This window comes from Pseudochaenichthys georgianus, chromosome 15 (assembly GCF_902827115.2).
Source record: "Pseudochaenichthys georgianus chromosome 15, fPseGeo1.2, whole genome shotgun sequence".
Taxonomy (NCBI): Eukaryota; Metazoa; Chordata; class Actinopteri; order Perciformes; family Channichthyidae; genus Pseudochaenichthys; species Pseudochaenichthys georgianus.
The window spans coordinates 25397854-25419622 of NC_047517.1; the positions used below are offsets into that span (position 1 = coordinate 25397854).

The window sequence follows — 21769 nt, forward strand, 5'->3', positions numbered from 1 at the left end:
GTTGTTCAGTTTAAAAAGGAACAATAAATCAGGTCATAGAATGTTTTGAAATAATAAAGTCTATGAACCGTGTGACAAGAATATAGAAAATATATGGAAACATCTTATTCGTAGGGATATATGACTATAATTACAATGAGATGCATTAAAACATGTGTTTGAATGATTTACCATTATGCTTTTTTCTTGAATAAGAAACTGTTAATTGTAAGCATGCCGTTAAATGCATTTTAACTTCTCTTAAAATAAAACCTATTCAAACTCACCCCGTTCTCCATGCGTCTGTCTGGGGGAGCCTTCACTCCATTCCTCTTCTGCTCTGAGCCTCTTGAGCCGCCTGAGAAACCAACAAGATGGAAGATTTCCTCAGACATCAAAATCTACCGTGGATCTTCATCTAAGTCCAAACCATGAAACGGAAAACTAAGAAAACTAATGGCCTTTGCAGCCAATTGTGAGAATGACTGGAGCTTTCTTTGGCCGTTCACTATACGACTTTCTCTGGACTCGCTGCAGAACGGTGTAGATCAGTAGACGGCTCGGCACAACAGAATAAATGATCTAATGTAAGCTGTCCTGGGAAACAACTGGGATCAGAGCTCTTTGTGACTTGCAGTAATCTCAGGATTTAGCGTAATACATATCCGCCTGGTACTGGGCTCCACAATTGTGTGTATACTTGCTTATCTGTGTACATATGTGCGCTAATATCCAAACATGCTACTGGCATTTAACAGCTCAGAGTGGTGGGGGTCTGACAATCCAGATCTCAAAGCCTTGACTCATTACCAAAGCCCTTTAGCTTGCATAATGGTCTTAGATGACCCCTGACATACAGTATGCATGTTAAATACTGGTTGCTGTAAATATAACACCATGGTAAGGCTCCATAAGCAAGATTGAGTATTGAATTACTTCGCTAGCTCAATTCAGCAGAGAGTAATTGTCGTTCTCTGACCTGGTGAGAGCCTGCCCCGAATCAGGAAGTGTTAACATTTAACTCCCTACTGCTACACTTTCATGAATAATATCAGCACCACAGAAACAGGACACCAAATGCACCAGTCCATAATAAAAGTCTTAACAGAAAAAGGTAATGCAGAACTGGGTTGCAAATAGTAAGCAGAGCTAAGCTAACAGTGTGGGAAAACAAGAGCGGACTAAGATAACAGGAAGGGAAAACAGCCATCTAATCCCTGGGCCAGACTCAAGCTGTGAGGGGTAAAAGGACTTAGTTACGCAACTGGGGGCTGAAAGGATAGCGCACGACCAAAATACTAGCATTTTCTCTGTTCCTAAGAAAACTGTAAAGTAACAGGCTTATGACGTTGTAGCTTGGAAACCCTGGCCTCAAACAGTACAGCTAAATAAGGCTTGTTCAATTATTTGAGGCCTGCTAATATAAAAATCTATGTAGAGTACAAGGTGAGGTGGTCTGGTTTATTCTCAGCCACAAATGGATCCTTAACACCAGAGTTGGTGTGTGTACGTTTAGAGGCTACAGGCATCTCTGGAGTTTACTACGTTGGTGTCAAATGTATTTTCTCTGGGGATTGCCCTCGTCCCAACCATGACCCTTGTGTGAGAGGACTGAGAAACCCTTGCTCCTGCTTCATTATCTCTTGTATTTGTGGTGGGGGTAGACACTTACCAGATTCCCTGCTAGGGGCTCGATTGTGACGCAAAAAGAAGCGCACCTCTGCCCTGTGTTGTCCCCAACGTTGGAGCACATCCAGCATCCTCTCTCCGTCACTTACAGCTCGCTCTGCAGACAGAATACATAATTACTTCAGCACTCGCGTCAGACAGAAAAAGTCACACAACAAAGTGGAGGAGAGTCCTCTCCTGTCAGACTGAGAGACTCAGTGAGCTAAAGGACTCTCTCAGTGTTATCTCAGTGGGTCTCAAACATTTTGGTCACCATTAATGTAAACAATTATTTCCAAGGCACACGTTTATATGATCATTATAGTTATAAAAAAATAAGAGAATAAATTAAAAACAGGTATGAAATACTATATGACAGTAAAAAATGAATAAAGTTTAAAAGGAGAGTGATTTGTAAAATATCCATAAAGAAATAGTAAATCTGTTTACAGTTCTGTGTTGAGAGAGGTATCCATAGATCTATTCATGTTGCTCTCAAAGTGCACCAGATTGATGCTTTTAACTTCAATATTTAAAAATCTTCCCGGGGGAGCTTGCCCCTGGACCCCCCTGTGTGAGGTCCACATACCACCTATAAAAATAGCACTTTACCCCTGCTTATGCCATGAGCCGATTATTGAGCCTTCATTGTAACAGTCGCGGGTACATTGTGTATTTGCGCGGGGAGTGTTGCAGTAGAACATTCCACTGTAGCGCCCGGTACATTAATGGGAAACCCTAAATGTTTGAGCACCCTTGTGACGAAGGGAACTTCGTCACTATGGACTGACGGCTTCAGGCCGGGTAATGTGGCACTTTATTGGCGTGATTGCACAGTGTATGTTGTCTGTGGCTGATGATTGTGTGCACCTGGTGTCCTGTGTTGTCTCCTCCCCCCTCACCCATGTCTTGTTGTGCTGATTGGAGTGTGTGTATTTGGGCTCTGTTTATCTGTCTGTGGGGAGGGCTGGGTGTGTGTGTGTGAAATCCTTGTGGCTGCAGGATGTGGACAAGGAGAACAGCAGGATTGAGGCTGTGAACTTTGTGCCCATGTTTTTAATAAATGCCCACGTCGGGTTATATTTTTGGATGTTCTGCCTCTGCCTCCTTGCTTGGTCTGGGCCGCTCAACGGTCAGCTTCACAACCCTCTATGAAACGTCAAGCTACCCCACAGCACCCCCAAAATAAATCTCTGGTGCCGCCACTGAGCCTGACTATTTGTGTTGGGGGGGCCCGATCTTTTTTTCTCCAAAGGGGGGGCCTGACAGAAAAAGTTTGAGAACCACTGCGTTTAGCCCAACGCAGCTGGGCTACACTGACACTTTGTTTGATTTCACCAGCACCTTCTGCATCTAGTTGATCTTTCTGAGTAATGACCTTGGGGGAAAACAACTGTGTGGTCAATTATTCTGGCTGGTACTGAGCCAACGAGCTCATCATCAATTCCTCAGACATCTTCTTCAACCTGCTTAAGACCATTTCATTACACAAATGGACTGACACATTACAGTCAAGTAGAGGTCAATGAAAATGATCCATTGTGATGTCGTGCCTGCAAAACAAATCAGCGATGATTGTAATGTTTAGGTTACTTAAAGCTTTACATCTAAATTCATCCAAATGTCACTGCTGTGTTTTCAAGGAGAGCCATGGCTGCAAAATGTGACAATCTTTTCAGACTACTTGGAAGTACTCAAACGCAATGATTGGTACTTTATTCACTCTTATGGCAGCATCACCATGGTAACAGCAACGAAGCCTGGCTCCTTGAGTTTTGATTCTGAATACCTCCTGACTCACAGATGGGGGGAATAGGGGGTAGAAACCCACCCCCCCTCCTCCCACCTGATGAGGGAGATGTCTGGGTGCTTGTTACAGGGATTATGGGCTCTGCTTCATTTGCATTGCAGACCCAAAAGAGATGCAACCCTTTAAAAAGAAATCAGCAAGCAGTTGACCACAAAGCTAATCTCCATATATGGTCTACTTCAAAAAAGCAATTTCCCTCTCATTAAATGGAAGAGGACAAACAAGTGTCTGCCCACATCCATATTCCACAGCCTGTTACTGAACATCTCCTGTTGTTCATGGTGTGTAGACGGATCAGGATAACAGTGAACTGGCACTCACCAGATCCACGCCACATCTCAGCGAGGTGACAGTCGGCCTCCCCCGGCTCCTTGCACAACTCCACCACGTCCCGGCACAGTGTCTCTGGGGTAACGGGGACCTCAGTAAAATGCTGGTCATTGTTACTGAGGTATACTGTCAGGAACATCTGGGGACAGAAAGAGAGAGGCATTAGATAGAGCTAAATAACAATAAGAAGTGTGTATCTGGTCATACTATCACTTTTCAGACAGGGAATGAGTAACATTGCAGTCTTTATCCATCTGTTAAATTGTAGCATTTTGTCATCCACGCCTCGTGATTGTCCGGTTTATGCTTTGAACTTCTTTATTTAAACATGGCAGCACATTTATATGTAACACACAATTTAGTGACCATTGTGGGCAAAAGAAGCCTTGCCACCATTCCCAACAGTGATAGTACAGAGGCTTTTTCACTGTTTGCTTTTGTATAAAATGTTATTGAAGAGGGAATTCTGCTGCCTCTTTTAGAATAGTTCACAGTGCACAAGCATTACAGGGCAATCAAGCTGAGACACTCATTTCATTTCGCTAAGCTCACATGCTGTATGTAAAGGGTTCAACTGGCTATTCATTTAGTACAGTTGGCAGGAGTATATGGGAAAAGAATAGAGACTGTGGGCCAGATTTTTTATTTATTGAGATAACAGTCATTTTATGAAGCAGTGCAATACTTTTAATATCTCTCTCTGCATGTTTCACATTGTACTGCTGCAGTCTTTATGTTATTCCATGAGCATTTCAAATTAGACTTTTGCTGAGTTTCAAATTACACAGAAATGTTACCAGGTCTAGCCTAATAGGATGTTCATACTTATTCAGACCTAAGAGTCACATGTTAAATTCTCATTAGAAAAGAGGTGCATGTCTGAAAGGGGCTACAGAGAGCAGTGTGTTTCCCAGTCCTCGTTCCTCTGTGTCAACAGAGACATCACAGGCCAGCTCCCAGAATTCCATTTCCCCCAACGCCATCTAACTGCTAACTAGTGCCGTCACCACTGTGAGAGAGAACACACACACACACCCCTAAATACCACTGCCAAGCACTCTCATATACCTCATTCACACCAACGCAACTCCGGTTCAAGCCCCGTGCTAGAGCTTTTCAGGTTCAGAACCAGTTCTTCGGTTTAGCTCTGGCTCTTTTTACACTGCCCAGAGTCCGACTGGTAATGCGTCGTTGCGTCATCGTTTGCGTCACGACGTAACCGTTTGCGTGCCTGCTTCATAAAGCCAAACCGCGCGGATAAAATTTCTGTGGTTTAGTTATATTCTTATAAAAAAAAGTGTACTCGTGTCAATAAAGGTTTTTTTAAAACACAACTGCTTCCGAGGTCGGTCTTATTTCTTAAGGTGGACTGAACCATGAGTAACGTTGTATCTTTCATTTAAATGAACTGTAAACTTCACCCAGGTATGGAACAGCTGTTCTCAAATGAACACGTGAAGTAAAGTTTAATATTTATAGTTTTATAGATTTATAATGAGTTATAATGAGAGGTGACCAACGTGAATGCTCAGGTTCCACCTTAACACGCAGACACGTTGCTTCACCATGAGCAGAAACCTTTATATACACAGTCTATGACTGAAACTCTGAAACTCTTGTTAAGTTTCTCCATCGTTGTGTACAAACTGGATAAAACGCGGGCTTTTTGTTGTTGTTCAGGAGTTGATCCGTCTCTGCCCCCGCCTCGACGTAAGCGTGACGTATGTGGTGCTTTTGCTCTGGCCGGACAATTTGTTGGTGCTTGAAACGAACCGGATTCCGGAGCTAAGAGGCTGCTCCGCTGCGGTGTGAAGAGGAAAACCCGGTGCTTTTCAAGCTCCAGCTCCGAACCAGCCCTGAAACACCGTTGGTGTGAATGAGGTAATACTCTCATCTCAGACAGCCCACTGAGGACTCTGGCAATGCTGGATGTGTATGTTCGTGTTAGGCTGACAGATAGTAGAGAATGGTCAAGGACTATGAAGAAATGGACTCAATGAAGATGTCATTGAAGCGGAAAGTGAAAGCCTTAAGCTACTGCAGGAAAAAACACTTGAGGCGCATTCACACCGCAGTACTTTTCCCACAAAGGTTCATGAGAACTTAGTTCATGAGAACTCTTTAGTTCTCATGAACTAAGTACAGATCGCGTTCACACCGGAATAAGTCCCTGGGGGAGGATTAGGCAAATGAAGCCGCTGACGTCAATTCTTCTTCTTCTGCTTTGGGTTTACTGGCAGGCCGCCTAAATGCAAGCCTTCCAAGTAAATCGCCACAACGCCGACACCTCCTCATCTCCACCGCTCCCATGTTTTATTTTGTGTTGCCATAAGTTAGTCTCTCTGCGTTTCTGCGCTGGGCTAATGCTAATGCAAATAATGCTAATGCGAGGATAATAAAATGGCGGCTTCACAAAACTTTTTGGGAGTTTTACGGGGTGTGGTTTGCAATCCGCCCAGCCAATCAGACATAGGAACCTTTTTCTCCCACGAAAGTCCCTGCTCTCTAGCAGGGACGGAAAAGGGGGTGAAAAGGTTCTCATGAACTAATTTTAGTTCCGGCTCTTTTTAGTGTGAACGCAACATTTCAGAACTATATCGGAACTAAAGTGGGAAAAGTACTGCGCCCCTCATGACACCGAGCAGAAAATAGAGCCGTCATAGAGTAAGTGACCCAAAGGTGGAATTCATGTCTCAATTCGAATAAAACCACATTCTGTATTAAAACAAACATTTGAAAGGATTCTCAAATCAATACTCATACAGGGTACATACAGGTAAAATAATAGGTGTTGGGAGTTAGGGCTGCACGATTTGGGGAAATAATCTAATTGTGATTTTTCTGACAGATATTGCGATTGCGATTCGATTTGCGATATTTGTTTTTAAGCGACCCAACGGAAGTTTATTGTAAAATGTGGCCATATCTCCGGCTAGGAAGGTCGTATCAACGTGCTCCCGTCTCTAGCACCCCCGCAGCTCGAGCTACGAGTGAAATAACTAAACTTACATGAAACTTCCGTTGGGATGCTTTAAAGTCAAGCTTCAGTTTAAGATTCACCGTGTATGTGATGGAGCATTACTAACCTGACTCAGATGGTTTGTTTCACCAAACCATCTAGAAAAGCTCCATTGGAAGCCATTTGGAAAAGTATTTCAAAAATACTTGCCAGGTGATTGGATCAATCTGTCTATCACCTACTATCATGGGCCACTTCTGATTGGTCAACAATGACTGGTACATGATGACTGACCCACAAGAAGAGCAAAAAAAACAATTTCAAATTGCGATTTAAAATCGATTAATCGCTCAGCCCTATTGGGAGTCCAGTTTAATAAAAGAAAGAAGGCCTTTGTCAAACTAAAGGCTTGACAGTCCATTTTAAAATGGATATCTGGGAGTCAAGTCATATTCTGCCTGTGTGACACCCTACAAATACACAAACACTGACAGTAAACAGGAAGTGGAGAACCGTGACTGTAATAATATACAGATGTATGCTTAAGAGGCTTTTAGGGCAAGCTGGAATATACTCCCATCTGTAATCTGATCACACGAAAGGAGAGTGAGGGCTGTAAAAGGCTGTAATAAAACTAATATTGTGACATAACATAGGTGCCCTGGGACATGTCACACAAACGTATTCAACTTTGGTATTTAGCTTTAGGTTTTGATACAACACTATGTCTGTGTCTACACAGTGACTCCAATAGAAAAATAGTAGCCAGAGAAAGTGTCTCATTGTTAGACTTGTATTGTGAGCTTCCTGAACATCCAGGTTGGACTGACAGGTCTTTTCTAAGCATGCTGCCGTGAGCGGCTGTGCCTAAGGGGCCATGGTGGGAACATCAGGTCAGCAGGGTCACGAGTACAAAGGGGCTTGAGGGGGCGAGCATGCGGAGCAGCTGCAGCCAAAGAGCAGAAACAAAAGTATTTGAGTAGCTTTTGAACTGAAGGTTGCACTGAGCAAAAGCACAGCAGCCTTAAGATAAGTGGCTTTATCCCCCTTTTCTTCTTCAAATGAAGCTTACTGAGTGAGTGGGCAGGGGACACCTTTCCTTAGCAACATCATTGTATTGTATCACAACCGGAAAAGGTTTTCTTTCCCTGTGATGAGGCAAAGGTGCAAACAACGGGGAGCGCTCTGACTCAGAGGAGCTGAGTCAACTGGTTTGTTCCTAGGGATGCAAATTGAAGATCCCCATCAATAGAGCAAATCAGCAGTGAGTCATCCTCGTCAGTAATCTACAGTACAGAACAGAAAGCTGGAAATAGACATTGCCCCTTTGTGTTCCTCACAGGCCATACAGGACCTAACAGCTCTGTGGTGAAAGACCACCCCGGAGAATAAAGCCAAAACAGTTCCTTTCCTGTCTCCTTATCAGAACAGTTTTACTGTTTGTGGAAGCTGAGAACTAAAGGGGAATCAGTAAACAACATAATAAATTGCACTGTCAGGGTCAGTAATTAAAATAAAACCTCAACTGGCATCAATCTCATGAAGCCTGCTTTTAGCAAAAAATGCCTTCAAGAGATGAGAACAGAGCCGCTGACATCATCACAACTTCCCAGCAACGTAGGACATTCAAATGACCCTGTTCATATTTGAAGAGTGGACGAGAGACAACAAAGTGAGGGGGGTGGAGAGCGGGGCTGAAAGAGAGTGAGAGATGGGAGGAGTGTGGAGTCTTGGGGGGTGGCAATACCTACACTGAAAGCCAATTCTCTTCAGCACTAAAGTTAATGATCCAGGTCCACCACTACCCAGGCCCAGCCTCCATCTGGATGAGTTAGCACTTTGCTGCTGACCTTCATCCAGCCAATGCGTGCGGTCGCTGCTTAAAGGCTAGGACACGCACACATGTGCAACATATTCATAATTAATTAAACCAATCAGGAACATTTGCATTCATCTTGCATATTCTTATTGCTTAGTTAATGAATTCATATTTCATTATTATCAGCAGAACATCCACTTTGGCTTTCCATTGTTAGCAGACTAATTATACAACTTATATTCTATGAAAAAACTGGTTTATTACGATATATCAAACGTCTCCATAATGCCCTGTCCTACTGCAGGTGAATTTCCTCAAATGACCATCCCAGAGAGACGGGTAAGAAGAGTGCCCTGACCCCCCTGTTTTGCCTGAGCCAAACAACTTGAGTTTATTAAACATTATTTGATACAACAGTTTAAACAGTTCAATAACAACTTGATAGTACAAAACAGTGGCACAACATCTCACCAGAAATCCTCGTCTCAGGTAACCTTACACTAACAGGGCGCTGAAGTGTACCAATGTCTGACATCATTGTGCTTCACTTGCCTTCTGTCTATCAGAGAGGGTGACAGATGCTGCTGAATTGCACTTCCTGCCTACCTGAGACAGGGCGAAGAGAGCGCCTCTGGGAAGGAGACTGGGACGAGCTGCTGCAGTTCGCTGTTATAAAAATATATTTCCAATTCGATCACAGCCTTAGCTAAATCAAAGCTGTCTCTCCGAGTTCGGCACTGGGACAGCTCAGAATTGCAAACTGACAATTGTATGTATTGCAAAGAGATGTGTCTGTTAACACTGCAGCCTGCACTGTAGATACTTTCAAAGCAGAGCAGCTATAAGGCTAGGTCATTGGGGCTATATCTCAGGGATTAAGTTAATCCGCTATATCAAAATATAGCCTTTCAACAGACCACTGGCTCAGTATAAATAGTAAGCTTAAATTCAATAGCCTGCAGCAAATACGCTACATCTTAAGTTTAAAAGAGAATATTCTTCTGGGTAACCAACGCCCCAAGAGCAGGCGTTTATATTCATTACTCACATTTAAGTGCCTGGTTTGTGCTTTTAAATCTATCAAATGAGGTTCTGTTGTGATATTGATAGAACACAAAAATACAGTCTCGAGGGTTATTTGGCACATGCTTAAAAACATCTTTTCTGGACACAGAACAGGAGTGTGTGTGAGATGAAAGGCAATGACATCAAACCCTCAGACCAAAGGCATTGTAATAAGAACACATCTTTGAGAGAGTGACTGCAGCTGGCAGCACATGCTTGACCTGTCCTGCTGAAAAAAGCAGAGAGCTCGAGAATAAGAGATGGGGAAACAAAGATATCCTTTAACAGTTGTTCTGGGTTATTGCAAGGAAACAGGGTCCTTTGTCAATAATTCTCTCCTGTATGAAATGAAACGAGGAGGAGTCCCTGTGGGGAGGTTCAGGACTATAATGCGGAACACTGTACACTGAAGATATCAGCTACAAAGCCTACAGCCTCTTAGTTGCTGATTGGGCTCTTTACTGTGTAATTTGGATCTCATTGCTATGAAGCAGATGCCATATATTGCACGCCTAAAAAGGGAACGGGCTTTTCGAGCCTCGTTAGTTGTGTAAACAGAGGACTCTGAGATGAGACTTGAGTTTAAAGATCAACACTGTAACCGTAGCTCTGCTGGTGTGGGAGAGCGGCACTCCCACTGATTGCCCAGATAACATGTGCAGCAGTGGAAAGAAGTCTTGATAGAAGGGAAACAATTAGAATGATCTTTTGGTGACGTTGCTTCCAACAGCCTATAGGAGTACATGAATCTCAGTGTCCCACCTTGAAAGTCCTCGCTCTCCATGTGAGGGTCATTTCTGCGGCATGAGGCTGTCAAGATCATCGTCTAAATGCAATTGGTCCCATATTGAGTTAAGACTGATCCAAACTGTCTGCCACTGCAGTTTCCCATTTCCAGGAATAGACAAACAACAACGGATTGTACTGTAATGGAATTACTCTGCAATGTCAGGATGACCGGCCAATTAAAGAGCATCCTGTTACTGAGAATTCACATGAATACAACTACAAACACCCACAGCAATGTTGGACATACATTTATTATCTTAGCTTGCTGTTTAAATTAAATCCGATAACATACTCGTACTGATGTTGGCTGTAACATCAGCAAGGGATTTCTTATTCTCAAATCAATCCTTACTATAATAGCTCAGTCATGTTTGTTCATAATGTTTATCTTGTTCAACATGGACATTTATGAAATTCTACACTGATTGTAACTAAAAAAAGCTAAGAGATTAATTGCATTACAGATAAATCAACAAATTATTTATGTTATTAACTTATTTATTGTTCAGAATATACTGTAGATATAAAATAAACGAATTAACAACTCAAATAAAAGCCCAAAATGTATATGGCCTGTTTAATCTAACTAACATAGGTATGAAGTTTAATACTATACATACAATTAAATACTTATAACAAACAACTAAAACATTATTGATTGCTTATTTTTCTCTGCAAGTAGCATTACATATTTTCGGCTTGTCAAAGTGTTGCATATGCTGTTTAATCTCAAACAAAGAACCTGTAAAGCCATGCGTCGCGTGTAATCAGGTTGACCTGATTGAAAACCTCCTGCTGATAAAAGACTAATAAATATGTATAAGTTATGTTAATTTCTCAGGCTGTAAAATGTTGCTTTTAAGTGAAGGCAAAGGTGGTATAATATAAGCAAGCTAAATAGTTTCAGTGTGTGTTGGAGGCACAAGGGAACAACTTCACATTGACACCAACTTGGAAAAGCTGCATTATGCTCAATAAAAGAGCCCAATATTCGAGTGTGTTGATGAATATCTATGAATTTACTATATACACATGTACCCTTTCTAAGCATTCCAGATGTATCCCTGCCTTGAAGGAGCCTGGATGTAGTCATATCCAATGAGGCAGAGTGTCAGACAGGCTTGATATGATACAGTGGGATTGACTGCCACACTGAGAAGACTAAGTGCAAAGTGAGTGCGAGGAATAACATCATCCGCAAGCTCACCGGCACGACCTGGGGTGCAAACCCACAGACTCTGAAGTCAACCGCACTAGCCCTCTGCTACTCAGCTGCCGAGTATGCCTGCCCAGTATAGGCACGAGCCGCCCATGCCAAGAAGCTGGATCCCGCTCTCAATGCTAGCTACCACATTATCACAGGCTGCCTGAAATCAACACCTACAGACCGTCTGTACATCCTGGCAGGCATAGCCCCACCAGAGATACGACGAAATGCAGCAAGCAAGAAAGAGCGCCAACAACAGTCTACTGACCAAAGACATCCTCTCTTTGGCCATGTGCCAAAAGCCGCCTTAAATCCAGGAAAAGTTTCCTGAAGAGCGTCCCACCCCTCGGAACACCGAGCATAAGCAGTGAAAGAGTCACTCGGTGGGAAGAAAGACTTGACAACCTCCCATCAGCAACAACAATGGAGCTGAAGGCGAGCGAGGCACTGCCCCCTAGAGCAGACACCAACTACGCAGTGTGGAAATGCCTAAACAGAATAAGATCTGGTGTTGGACGTGCAAAAGCCACTCTCGCCAAATGGGGATACCTAAATGACGGGGACGTTGTGTGTGACTGCGGCATTGAACCACAAACCATGCAACATCTCCTGATATGCCCCCTGCTGGAGCAACCCTGCACAACATCGGACTTAGCAGAGTTTAATGAGAAGGGACAGCAATGTGTTCAGCTGTGGCTGAACCACATCTAACCAAGCCCTGTAACTGACTGCCTTGTGGACACGATAAGAAGAAGACTGCCATATACAAAACATCTACTAGGAGACTGGGTAGTGTGAGGCAGGGTGACAACAGATAAGATAACAGGGACTATATCTTTGACCATGCCAGAGGGGTCTCACCAGTGTTGGGAAAGTTCACTTTCTACATGAACTAGTTCAGTTCACAGTTCACACATTTTAAAATGAACTAGTTCAGTTCATAGTTCATAATTCAAAATGTTGAACTAAAGTTCATGGTTTCAAAAATGAACTAATTTATAGTTCATAGTTCTTTTTTCAATACGTTGCTGCGAGCTATTATTTGTCTCCTGTACGATGTTAATGGGCCATTTCAATGTTTACAATATCCTCAGAGGGCCGTACAAGTTATTGACCTCTGCTTAAAAAAACTAAAATCACAGCCCATTCATTTCATTCTGTGCAAAGAAAAAGCAACCTCCTCATCCAGATATCTCACCATGACTCGCGTATGCATGCACGTGCAGGGTGTGGCGTGACCACCAACACAGAAAGATATGGACACAAGATGTGTGCAAATGTATTTAGTTTCCTATCCATGTGAACATGGTTTAAGTGGGTGGGGGGGACCTAACCTCCTCTAGAGGGGTCCGGGGGGCATGCTCCCCTGGGAAGATTTGTTGCACTTTGAGAGCAACATTAGGAGATCTATGGACACATCTCTCAACACCCAAACACAACTGTAAGCAGATTTTCTTTTAATTTATGGATATTTGACAATTCACTACCCTTTCAAACTGTATTCTTCTTTATTAATAACTGTCATATAGTATTTTATACCTGTTTACTTTATTCTCTTGTTTTTTTTATAACTATAATGGTCATATAAAGATGTGCCTTTACCTCACTGGTTGTAGAAAAAGCTTCTTATATTTGTTAGCATAGCTAGCTAACCAGATGCTAATGATAACAACACAGTTATTGACTGTCTGATCAGTATGACAGATGAGCAGATCGCCACTGGGCTTTCAACTAAAGACACAGACACGCAGAAACTGCGGCATGTGTATGGACTTATCGGTACTGCAATTTCTGAAGTGCTGGAGTGGCGTTCTGGTGCTCTCCGTCAGAACTGCACCCTGTCAGTCGAGACATATACCACGTGATGACACGTTAGGCTCGTGTTGTGTTCAAGGACCCTGACTTTGGCCAGGAAAAACAGGCACTCGCTTGTTTAATTTTTTTGCTGTCTAGATTTCTTTCATTTTTTTATTTTTTGCGTGTGTTTATAAATTACCTCGAGGGCCGTACCACATTGTCTCGCGGGCCGTATACGGCCGGAGGCCTAAGGTTCCCCACCCCTGCCGTAGAGTCTCACTCTGAGCGAGTGCTGCTGCAGCTGCTCTCGGCTTCGTCCATACTAATTCATTCATTCATTCAATGCTCGCCGGTTCCGCGGTTCCACATTGTTTGTTGTGAGGAGTCTGATATATTTAGTATATTTATATTTTAGTGCGACAGCCAGGGGTGACAGGCGCGTACGCGTCACAGGCAGCTTGCTGTTGCCAGATTGGGTGGTTTTCCGCATTATTTTGAAGCCTGTTTACGGTGTGTTTTAACTGGGTTTTCGGCTGAAAGGCATATGAAATCTGGCACACGTTTGAACGCCGTTATAATACAGTGCTGAGAATGAACGCACTTTTGAACGCCGTTATACAGCGCTGAGAATGAACGCGTTCTCAATTACGTTCATCTAGCGGAAATACAGTACGTTCAGTTCACGTTCGCCCAAAATATGAACGCGTTCATGAACGATCGTTCATTGAACGCGTTCAGGTACATCACTGGGTCTCACCTTAGGGGCCTTCTGTCCACACTAGTGTTGCACGGTGTACCGATACTTGAAAGGTACCGCGATACCCTGCCGTTAAAAACGGTACGATTCCTCCGTTTCATTAGTATCGGTACTTTAAGAATGACGGGGAAAAGCACTCCCGTGAAAAAGCGCCGTTTTAATAAGAGCCGTGTGTGTTCAGCGCTCTGCTTCCACTCCCTGCACTGCAGCCGTGCCTGCAGTCCCGCTCCTCTCAAGCACGTTCTAAGTCCCTCCCCTCTCTCGTGCACGCGGCCACGCGCTAGCTGCCAGAGCATGTGAGAAAACTAGAAGCATGTCTGCAAGTGGGAGTGCAACTGCCGCTGCGCCTCGGCTTGTTGACAAAAAAGACGGCAGAAGTCTGTGAACGGGCCGTTCAGGTGTTCAGAGCAGAGCTTCCTGTCGGAGCGGCAGAGCGTGATGTGCACTGAAAAGTTTTTCTGTCGCAATATTATCGTTGAGCAAACTTAACTAGCAAACTAGCATCACTATCTGCTAACGTTAGCTTTAGCCTTCGTTTTCTATTAGTTTTTTTCATAGGCTATAAACGGAGGTGGTATACGTATATATCTTGTACTTGAGTAAAAGTAGAAGTACCCGGGTCTTGTACTTGAGTTAAAGTAGAAGTACCAGAATGTAGGAACAATCCTGCAATCAAAATGTTCCTCAAATAAAAGTACAAAAGTATTATCATCAAAATATAGTTAAAGTAGCGACAGTAAAAGTAGAAGTACTCAGGTCTTGTACTAGAAGCACCAGAGTGTAGAATACTCTGTTACAGTAAAAGTACTGCATTCAAAATATTCCTCAAGTAAAAGTAGTCATTGTGCAGATTGGTCCATTTCAGAATAATATATATGATGTGTTTTATAATGATTGATCATGAAAGTGTTCTCAAAGCTGGTGAAGGTGCAGCTAGTTTGAATCTTGTGGATTTACTCCAGGTGGAATTAAAGTCTGATTTAACACTTGATTATATTTCACATCATTCATCCACATCTGTGAAGTAACTAAAGGGATTAATACATGTAGTGGAGTAAAAGTACACCATGTACCTCTGAACTGTAGTGGATTAGAAGAACAAAGTAGCAAAAGAAACATTGAAATACTTAAATAAAGTACAAGTATCTCAAAATTGTACCCAAGTAGTACTTGAGTTTATGAACTTAGTTACTTTACACCAGATGCTATAAAGATAGAAAGACTAAGCCTTGCACAGAGGCATGAAAATACATTTTCAAAATGCTCAACAGTGCTGCCGAAATGTTAAACTCACTGCTACACAATTAAAATAAATGCTTTTATATATATTTATATAAGATGTGACTCTTTGGCGTTTCTGTTCTTAGTAACACTGCTGCTTCAGTTGTTCTGACTGCTAACATCATCTGTTATTCCTAATTTTAAAGACGATATTCCGTGTTTCCCTTTTTTTAAGAAAAGTATCGAAAAAGAATCGGAATCGCAATTCTTGACATGGTATCGGTATCGAAACCAAAATGTTGGTATCGTGACAACACTAGTCCACACACACTTTCACGTTTTGCTGTGGTAAGCAAATGACGCCACTAGGTCTTGTTGAGGGAGTCACCTCTGAATCTGATTACAGCGGGTTTGTAAGACACTGCAGCATCATCTTCTCTCTGCCACAGCCTCAAAAGTTGACACTGTTCCAGCATAGCAGTCTTTCAAAAAGGCAAGGCAGCAGAAAACTCCCTAATGTGCATTATGCATTATTCCTCTTCATCTCTCTCTCACTTTCTTTATGCTACATTAGGAGGGATGACGGGGTGAGGGAGAAAAGGTCAGGGGTAACAAACACGAGGACACGGGCGTTATCCGAATGCACCGTAGCTGCAGAAAAATACAAGCAGCTTTTACAACGCTGCAGAGAGCTGTGACTCTTGAATCAGGACACCCTCTTCTCTCCGTCTGCACTGCAGTACTTACTACTTAGCCTATCACTTTACGATCTGCACAATAGCTTTCCATTCCAGGCCTATACGAGACCATTCCAACTCGCGCTTAACAGATAAGGGAAATGGCAGTCAAAATGAACCAGAAGGGAGTGGATGTATCCTTTTTCCAAGCCTTCTACAGTTGGATGAGATCATTCAGAGTAAAAACAAGGCCGCAGCAAAGTTGAGGCTATTTCAGATAACATACACAGACTTTGCTATTTAAATAGTTTGTCGGCTTGTCCGTGGTATACGAGTTTACTGTATGCAAAACCCATCTTTCTAACACTAAAGTAAACTAAAAGCCAGCAATTGAGAATGTGACAGGCACACTAATTGGCATCCTTAAAAAACGCCCACTTTGTTGGTTGTGTTGTATCTGTCATGTGCTAAAGAGTCTTTGTTGAAGCAGGAGAGCGGGTGATTGGAGGAGGCAGACTACAAAAAGGTCTTTTCCAATGAAGGAACATTTCCAGGAACTGTCTTTTTGACAAATTGTTGACCAAAGGAACTAGAGTCTACATTTAGTTCCTGGACAAATTGTTTTAGTGTGAACAAAAGTCCATGGGAGAACAGCAAGCACTGGTTTCCAGTAGTATCAATATTAGGACTACATAGGCTGGAATATCAATACATGTCTGCCATTCAAACAAACCAAAGTGACATGTATTCAAACATCAGGGTTGCACAACTGTGATGTTATCTTGTTAAATGAGAAAATTGACTGCTTACTGTTCTCATTATAATATACCATATCCCATTGGCTCTTCAGATTTGGCAGGAGGGGAAACAAGGTGTTCTTGATGTGCTTCTGCCGTGGGAAATACAATGTTCTGCACTACGAGATACAATAAGCGCATCTACTGTAGTATCTATCTCATACTTTGTTTGTTTCTGTGAACAGCCGAATGTTGTGTCGACAAGGAATTGGATAGCTTGTTTCCTTTTGTAAAGGATGGACCAATGTATCCTAAACTAAAGGAAATTATAAAGGAAGCATTGAAGCTCCTTTCCTATCATCTAGAGCAGGGGTGCCCAATACGTCGATCGCGATCGACCGGTCGATCGCAAAGGTAGTGTGGGTCGATCACATGGCATTGAAAAAAAAAAAAAAGTTAGCCGTTATCATCCATCCACACGGCGGCGTGCGTTGAAGCTTCAACGCTTCTGCCCATTCACTTTGAATGGGGTGACGTCACGCTTCGCCAAACTGCATTGTGGGAGCAAAGCGTTGTTCGCTTCAAAAGTTGAGCAATGTTCTACTTTTGAAGCTTCGACGGAAGCGTCAGCCAATCGAATCATATGACAGTACAAGCTCTAGCCAATCAAACCGCTGCTTGTGTGTCCGGGGCGGGAGATTCATGTGATTGGTTGTTGGTCGAGCGTCAGACATGCCAGCCGGCAAGCTTCAACGCACGCCACCGTGTGTAGGGGCCGTTACTATGGCATTTGCCACTTGATTGACTTACAGGTAAGCCAGTCTGAGATCTCATCTTTTCTAACATGCAGCTGACCACGCATGCGCTGCAAATCACCAACGAACTGATTACCTAGTTAGTCAATTTATACAATTCTACTAAAGAAAGGGTATAAAATGTATTGTGGCATACGGGTTCATGCAGTTATGAGGGGGCCTCACCTCCTCATCTGAATGGCGCCACAGTTTATCCGCCGTTTAGTCCACTAGAACCCCCTCCCCGCTCGCAACACAGTTTAGGCAGTTCATTTGGGCCTGGTCATTTTAAAAGTAGCTCTCAAGCTGAAAAAGTGTGGGCACCCCTGATCTAGAGTATCCCAACTGCTCTCATCATCACTTAAGTACTTCCGGATCATTTAACTCAGCAAGAACCTGTCTAAGCTAAAATTGACAACTCGACCACAACCTCCAAGTCCAAGCTTTAAGAAGAAGAAGAAGAAGAAGAAGATGGACCTTAATTTTTATCTTAGTTCCTGGGAATATGTAATGATAAAGGGTCACAAGCTGTTTCCCTGATCACCCTGGCTTCACTTCTGAACCATAGCCGCAGTGTTCCTAATAGTTAGACCGTTTCAAATGCTGTCGCTGCTTGAAAAGGTGTCTTTCTGGAGTGTAGTTCGGCTTTTCACCACGATTCCCCCGGATGGGAGTCACTCAATACTCTATGGTAGGTAAGTCAATACCTGCTCAGGTGACTCATGTGTGCTTCCTTTCAGAAACCGAGCTAATGTGAGGCTGGTATTGTAGCATTAGTGTCCTGCAGTCTAACAGGGTGCATCACAGAAATCTTGTAAAATAGCGTCATTGACTCAGCGAAAAAATCTTTGTTCTGCCTTGTGATGAAATCCTGCTTGTTTACATTATGGTATATTGTTCTAAGCTATCTTAAGAACATACAAACTATATAAAATTACTAGCTTGTTACGTTTGGAGAGAAGTGTATTTTGACACTACTCTTTTGGGCCTATACAGTCAAATCTAAATATATTCGTATTAAAATAAAAGTCAAAACATTGCCCTTGTGAGTCCTTGGCTATCACCAATGAGGCTGCTTATGTAACCACTTCATACTCTCCCACAGGCTACACATAAAGGCTATGGTGGCCACAGAGAAAGCTTTCTCATGTTTCTGTTGACATATACAGCAAAATCAGGCTTCCCAGAGCATCATTTCATTTTTCCCACCACAAAGTCTAACAACAGAGATTTGTTGTGGTATAATTGAGACATGCGTGTGGTCAAAGAAGGCACAACTCAATAATGCAGGATGGGCACAAAATAGTTTATCTGCTTGGAAATCTACACAGCAAGCAACTTATGTCATGGGAAAGGAATGAGGAAGTGATTTATGCCTGCAACATTTGACATCAAAATAAAGCAGGAACATGCATGTTAACAGGTGTGAGTTTCTGTCACTGTATGTTGCCAGAGCATTGTATTGAATATAATCAATATTAACAAAAAGGACAACATTATATAAGCTTAAAAACCAGCAGAGAGTCCAAGACTAAATGTGTCATTAGTAACTGTCGACAGTCAAAGCCTAGATTGAGAAAACCTGATGGTAAATAAGGGGTAGATGAGTTATATCTTCTATGGTTCAACAGAGGGTGAGCATCTCTTATCAGGGTGCTGCCACAACACTCACAGTCAGGCGCACACACAATGTGCTCTCCACAACAAGCTGTAAAAGAGTCCCTGCAGCTCATTGTGTTCAGAAAACAGTGACCCCTTATTTACCATCCCAGCAGTCATTACGACACTACATTCTCACTACCCCCGAGCCCCTGGCATGTACCAGCGGGGTCATGGGCTATGGGTGCAATTTCTAAGACAATACCTCACATCAGACGTTGATATATAGAGGCCATTTTGTGTTTATCAGGCCAGCACCAGAAGCTGTATCCCATTCAAACACAACAAAACACACACACAAATATTCTCAGGAGTCAGAAATGGGATAAAGGGGGGCGGTTAACAAGGTCTCACAAATCTTGTTTGAAAGAGTTTAAGGGTGACATGTATATTAGTTTCGACAAGATGGGAGCTTGGTGATACTAAATAACCATGTGCCAGGAGCAGACTGAGGTCATGCACCAGACAGATAGGACTCTGTCTCCATAGCTAAGATGATTAATTCACTGATCAAGCTGTTTTACTGGAAGCACCGGTCGAGGCACAGACGGCTATCATTAGTAGAACCTGAGACATACTACCACACAGGATTACACTGGATTTGTCATTAGTTGTTTACATCTTTATAAATCAAGTGTACAGTCTCTGCATCGTACAGCATGTGACTTAACATATTTGTTCATAATAACACAAATAACTAGAAACAACCAGAGAAGCTGAGGCAAAAACACAAAACACTGCAGTGTTAACATTCAGACAATAGATGTTCTTTCCTCTATCTTTCCTATATATATATATATATATATATATATATTAATATACTTTGTTGGTACAATTAAAAGGATGAAAACAAATAGCAATAACACATGTCCTTCTTGATGTCTAGAAAATTGTGAAGGGAACTTTAATTTATACGATTTAAAAATAAATACGATTATTTTGCTGGGTTGAACGCTTACTAGTTACAAATTCAGCCACCACTTCTTTGAACTTTGCACCCTTGCTTGCATTCCTGCATTATTAAAATAAAAAAACATGTCTCAAATTCTAATTGTTGGGAAGGTTATTTCTCTACTGTGAGCACATACAGACTGTCCGCTGTTCTCTCTCTACATACATCAAAGAAGTGCTGAGAGAAAGAGGCTTTGACTGCAGCAAGAGAAATGGACCTCTGATGATGGTGATGACATGGCAGGAGTCCAGAGCTGAGGTTAGCTTAGTGCCATCCAGACTTGGCAGGTGTCCCCTGCTTGTTGTGTGTACTGAGCAGGATCATGTCTTAACGGAGTTCCGTTAATGACTATGTTGTCAGGTTAATGTAAACTGTCCCGAGACAGGTTATAAAAGGTAGTTTGACGCAGGGGACTCTGGCTGGTTTACGTGAAGGTAGCTAGAGACCGTATGCGTGGAAAGCAAATATATGACATAACATCATACGCAGATCACACACTGCTGTCACACATGGTTAACTTCACAGCAGAAACCTGTGCTGCCAAATTATTAACACAAAAGTCGCAGCCACATCATCTTGCAGCGTCCAATTATATGTCCAGGTAATTCACAATGCAGGGTAAGTGCAGTGATATCATGTCGAAAACAATGAAATACAATGAATACAATGCGAAAGGACAACGATGAAACTTGTAGCCAAGTAATTAAAACATGAACTTACCGGCATCATTTTAGCTTCGTACCGCATTTAGCTAACCAACACAGCATGAATCCCCAACTCGCAGTTTCGACGAAAGCTGTGAGACTGGCGATCACTTTAATCCCAGAGCCTAAAGCCGCGATGGGCAAGGCTACTTTCTCTCACTTGGGGGTCCCGTCCTGCATTCAAAACACAGGACTTCGTTATTTCATAAGTCCAACCAAAATGCACACAATATAAAATACATGAATACTATCCCGTGTCGAGGACCTGTTGCAACAAATAACACAAGGCCTTCCCGACAAAAGTTTCCCTTGTAGTTGTGTGAACATCGAACTTTAAAACTGCTCGTTGCGAGAGGGAGGCAAAGCTAAAAACCCTCACCTTTTGTAACAAACTAAAGGTAAAAATTAATCATAAATCTATTCAGCAATTCTTTGATTATTTTATTGTTTTTGCTTACCCAAAAACGCCAAGGTAATCAGCCCGAAACTCCGTTGACAGGCAGTGTTGCTCGGCTGCTCACAGCCTATCCCAGAGTGACGTATCGGGAGGAAACCATAGGAGGAAACTCATTCCAGTTTGGAATTCAAGCTCCGCCCCCTTTTGGAACAGAAAACACCCCCAACGGCTAGATCGGTACACACTGTAGCATTTACACTCGCATGAAATAAAAGTTAATATCTACTTAATTTGTATCAAATCATTCAGTTGGGCATATGTTTTAGATGTAAATTAAACTTACATTAAAAGTGAAGATCAACCTGAGTTGAAAAGGCAAGAGGTCTCACTCTGCTCGTATTTTACAAGATGAAAGTTAAAGTTTGCTTTCCTAGTTCGGTTAGCGTTA

The 21769-nt window shown here is 42.5% G+C and overlaps 1 protein-coding gene across 2 annotated transcripts in view; it reads right to left on the reverse strand.

Annotated features, from left to right (window-relative positions):
• Nucleotides 1-21483, reverse strand: part of tp53bp2a (tumor protein p53 binding protein, 2a) — a 40608-nt gene extending 19125 nt beyond the window's left edge. Inside the window, exons 1-5 of one of the 2 annotated variants that reach the window (XM_034100743.1) lie at nt 21383-21483; nt 20941-21098; nt 3779-3926; nt 1652-1765; nt 267-337 (exon numbers count right to left, since the gene is read on the reverse strand). In XM_034100743.1, coding sequence (XP_033956634.1) covers nt 267-337; nt 1652-1765; nt 3779-3926; nt 20941-20967 — 360 coding nt within the window. In that variant the 5' untranslated portion in view covers nt 20968-21098; nt 21383-21483. The remainder of the gene's footprint in view (nt 1-266; nt 338-1651; nt 1766-3778; nt 3927-20940; nt 21099-21382) is intronic. The other variant, XM_034100744.2, reaches the window with a different exon arrangement.
• Between the last annotated feature and the right edge of the window lie 286 nt (nt 21484-21769).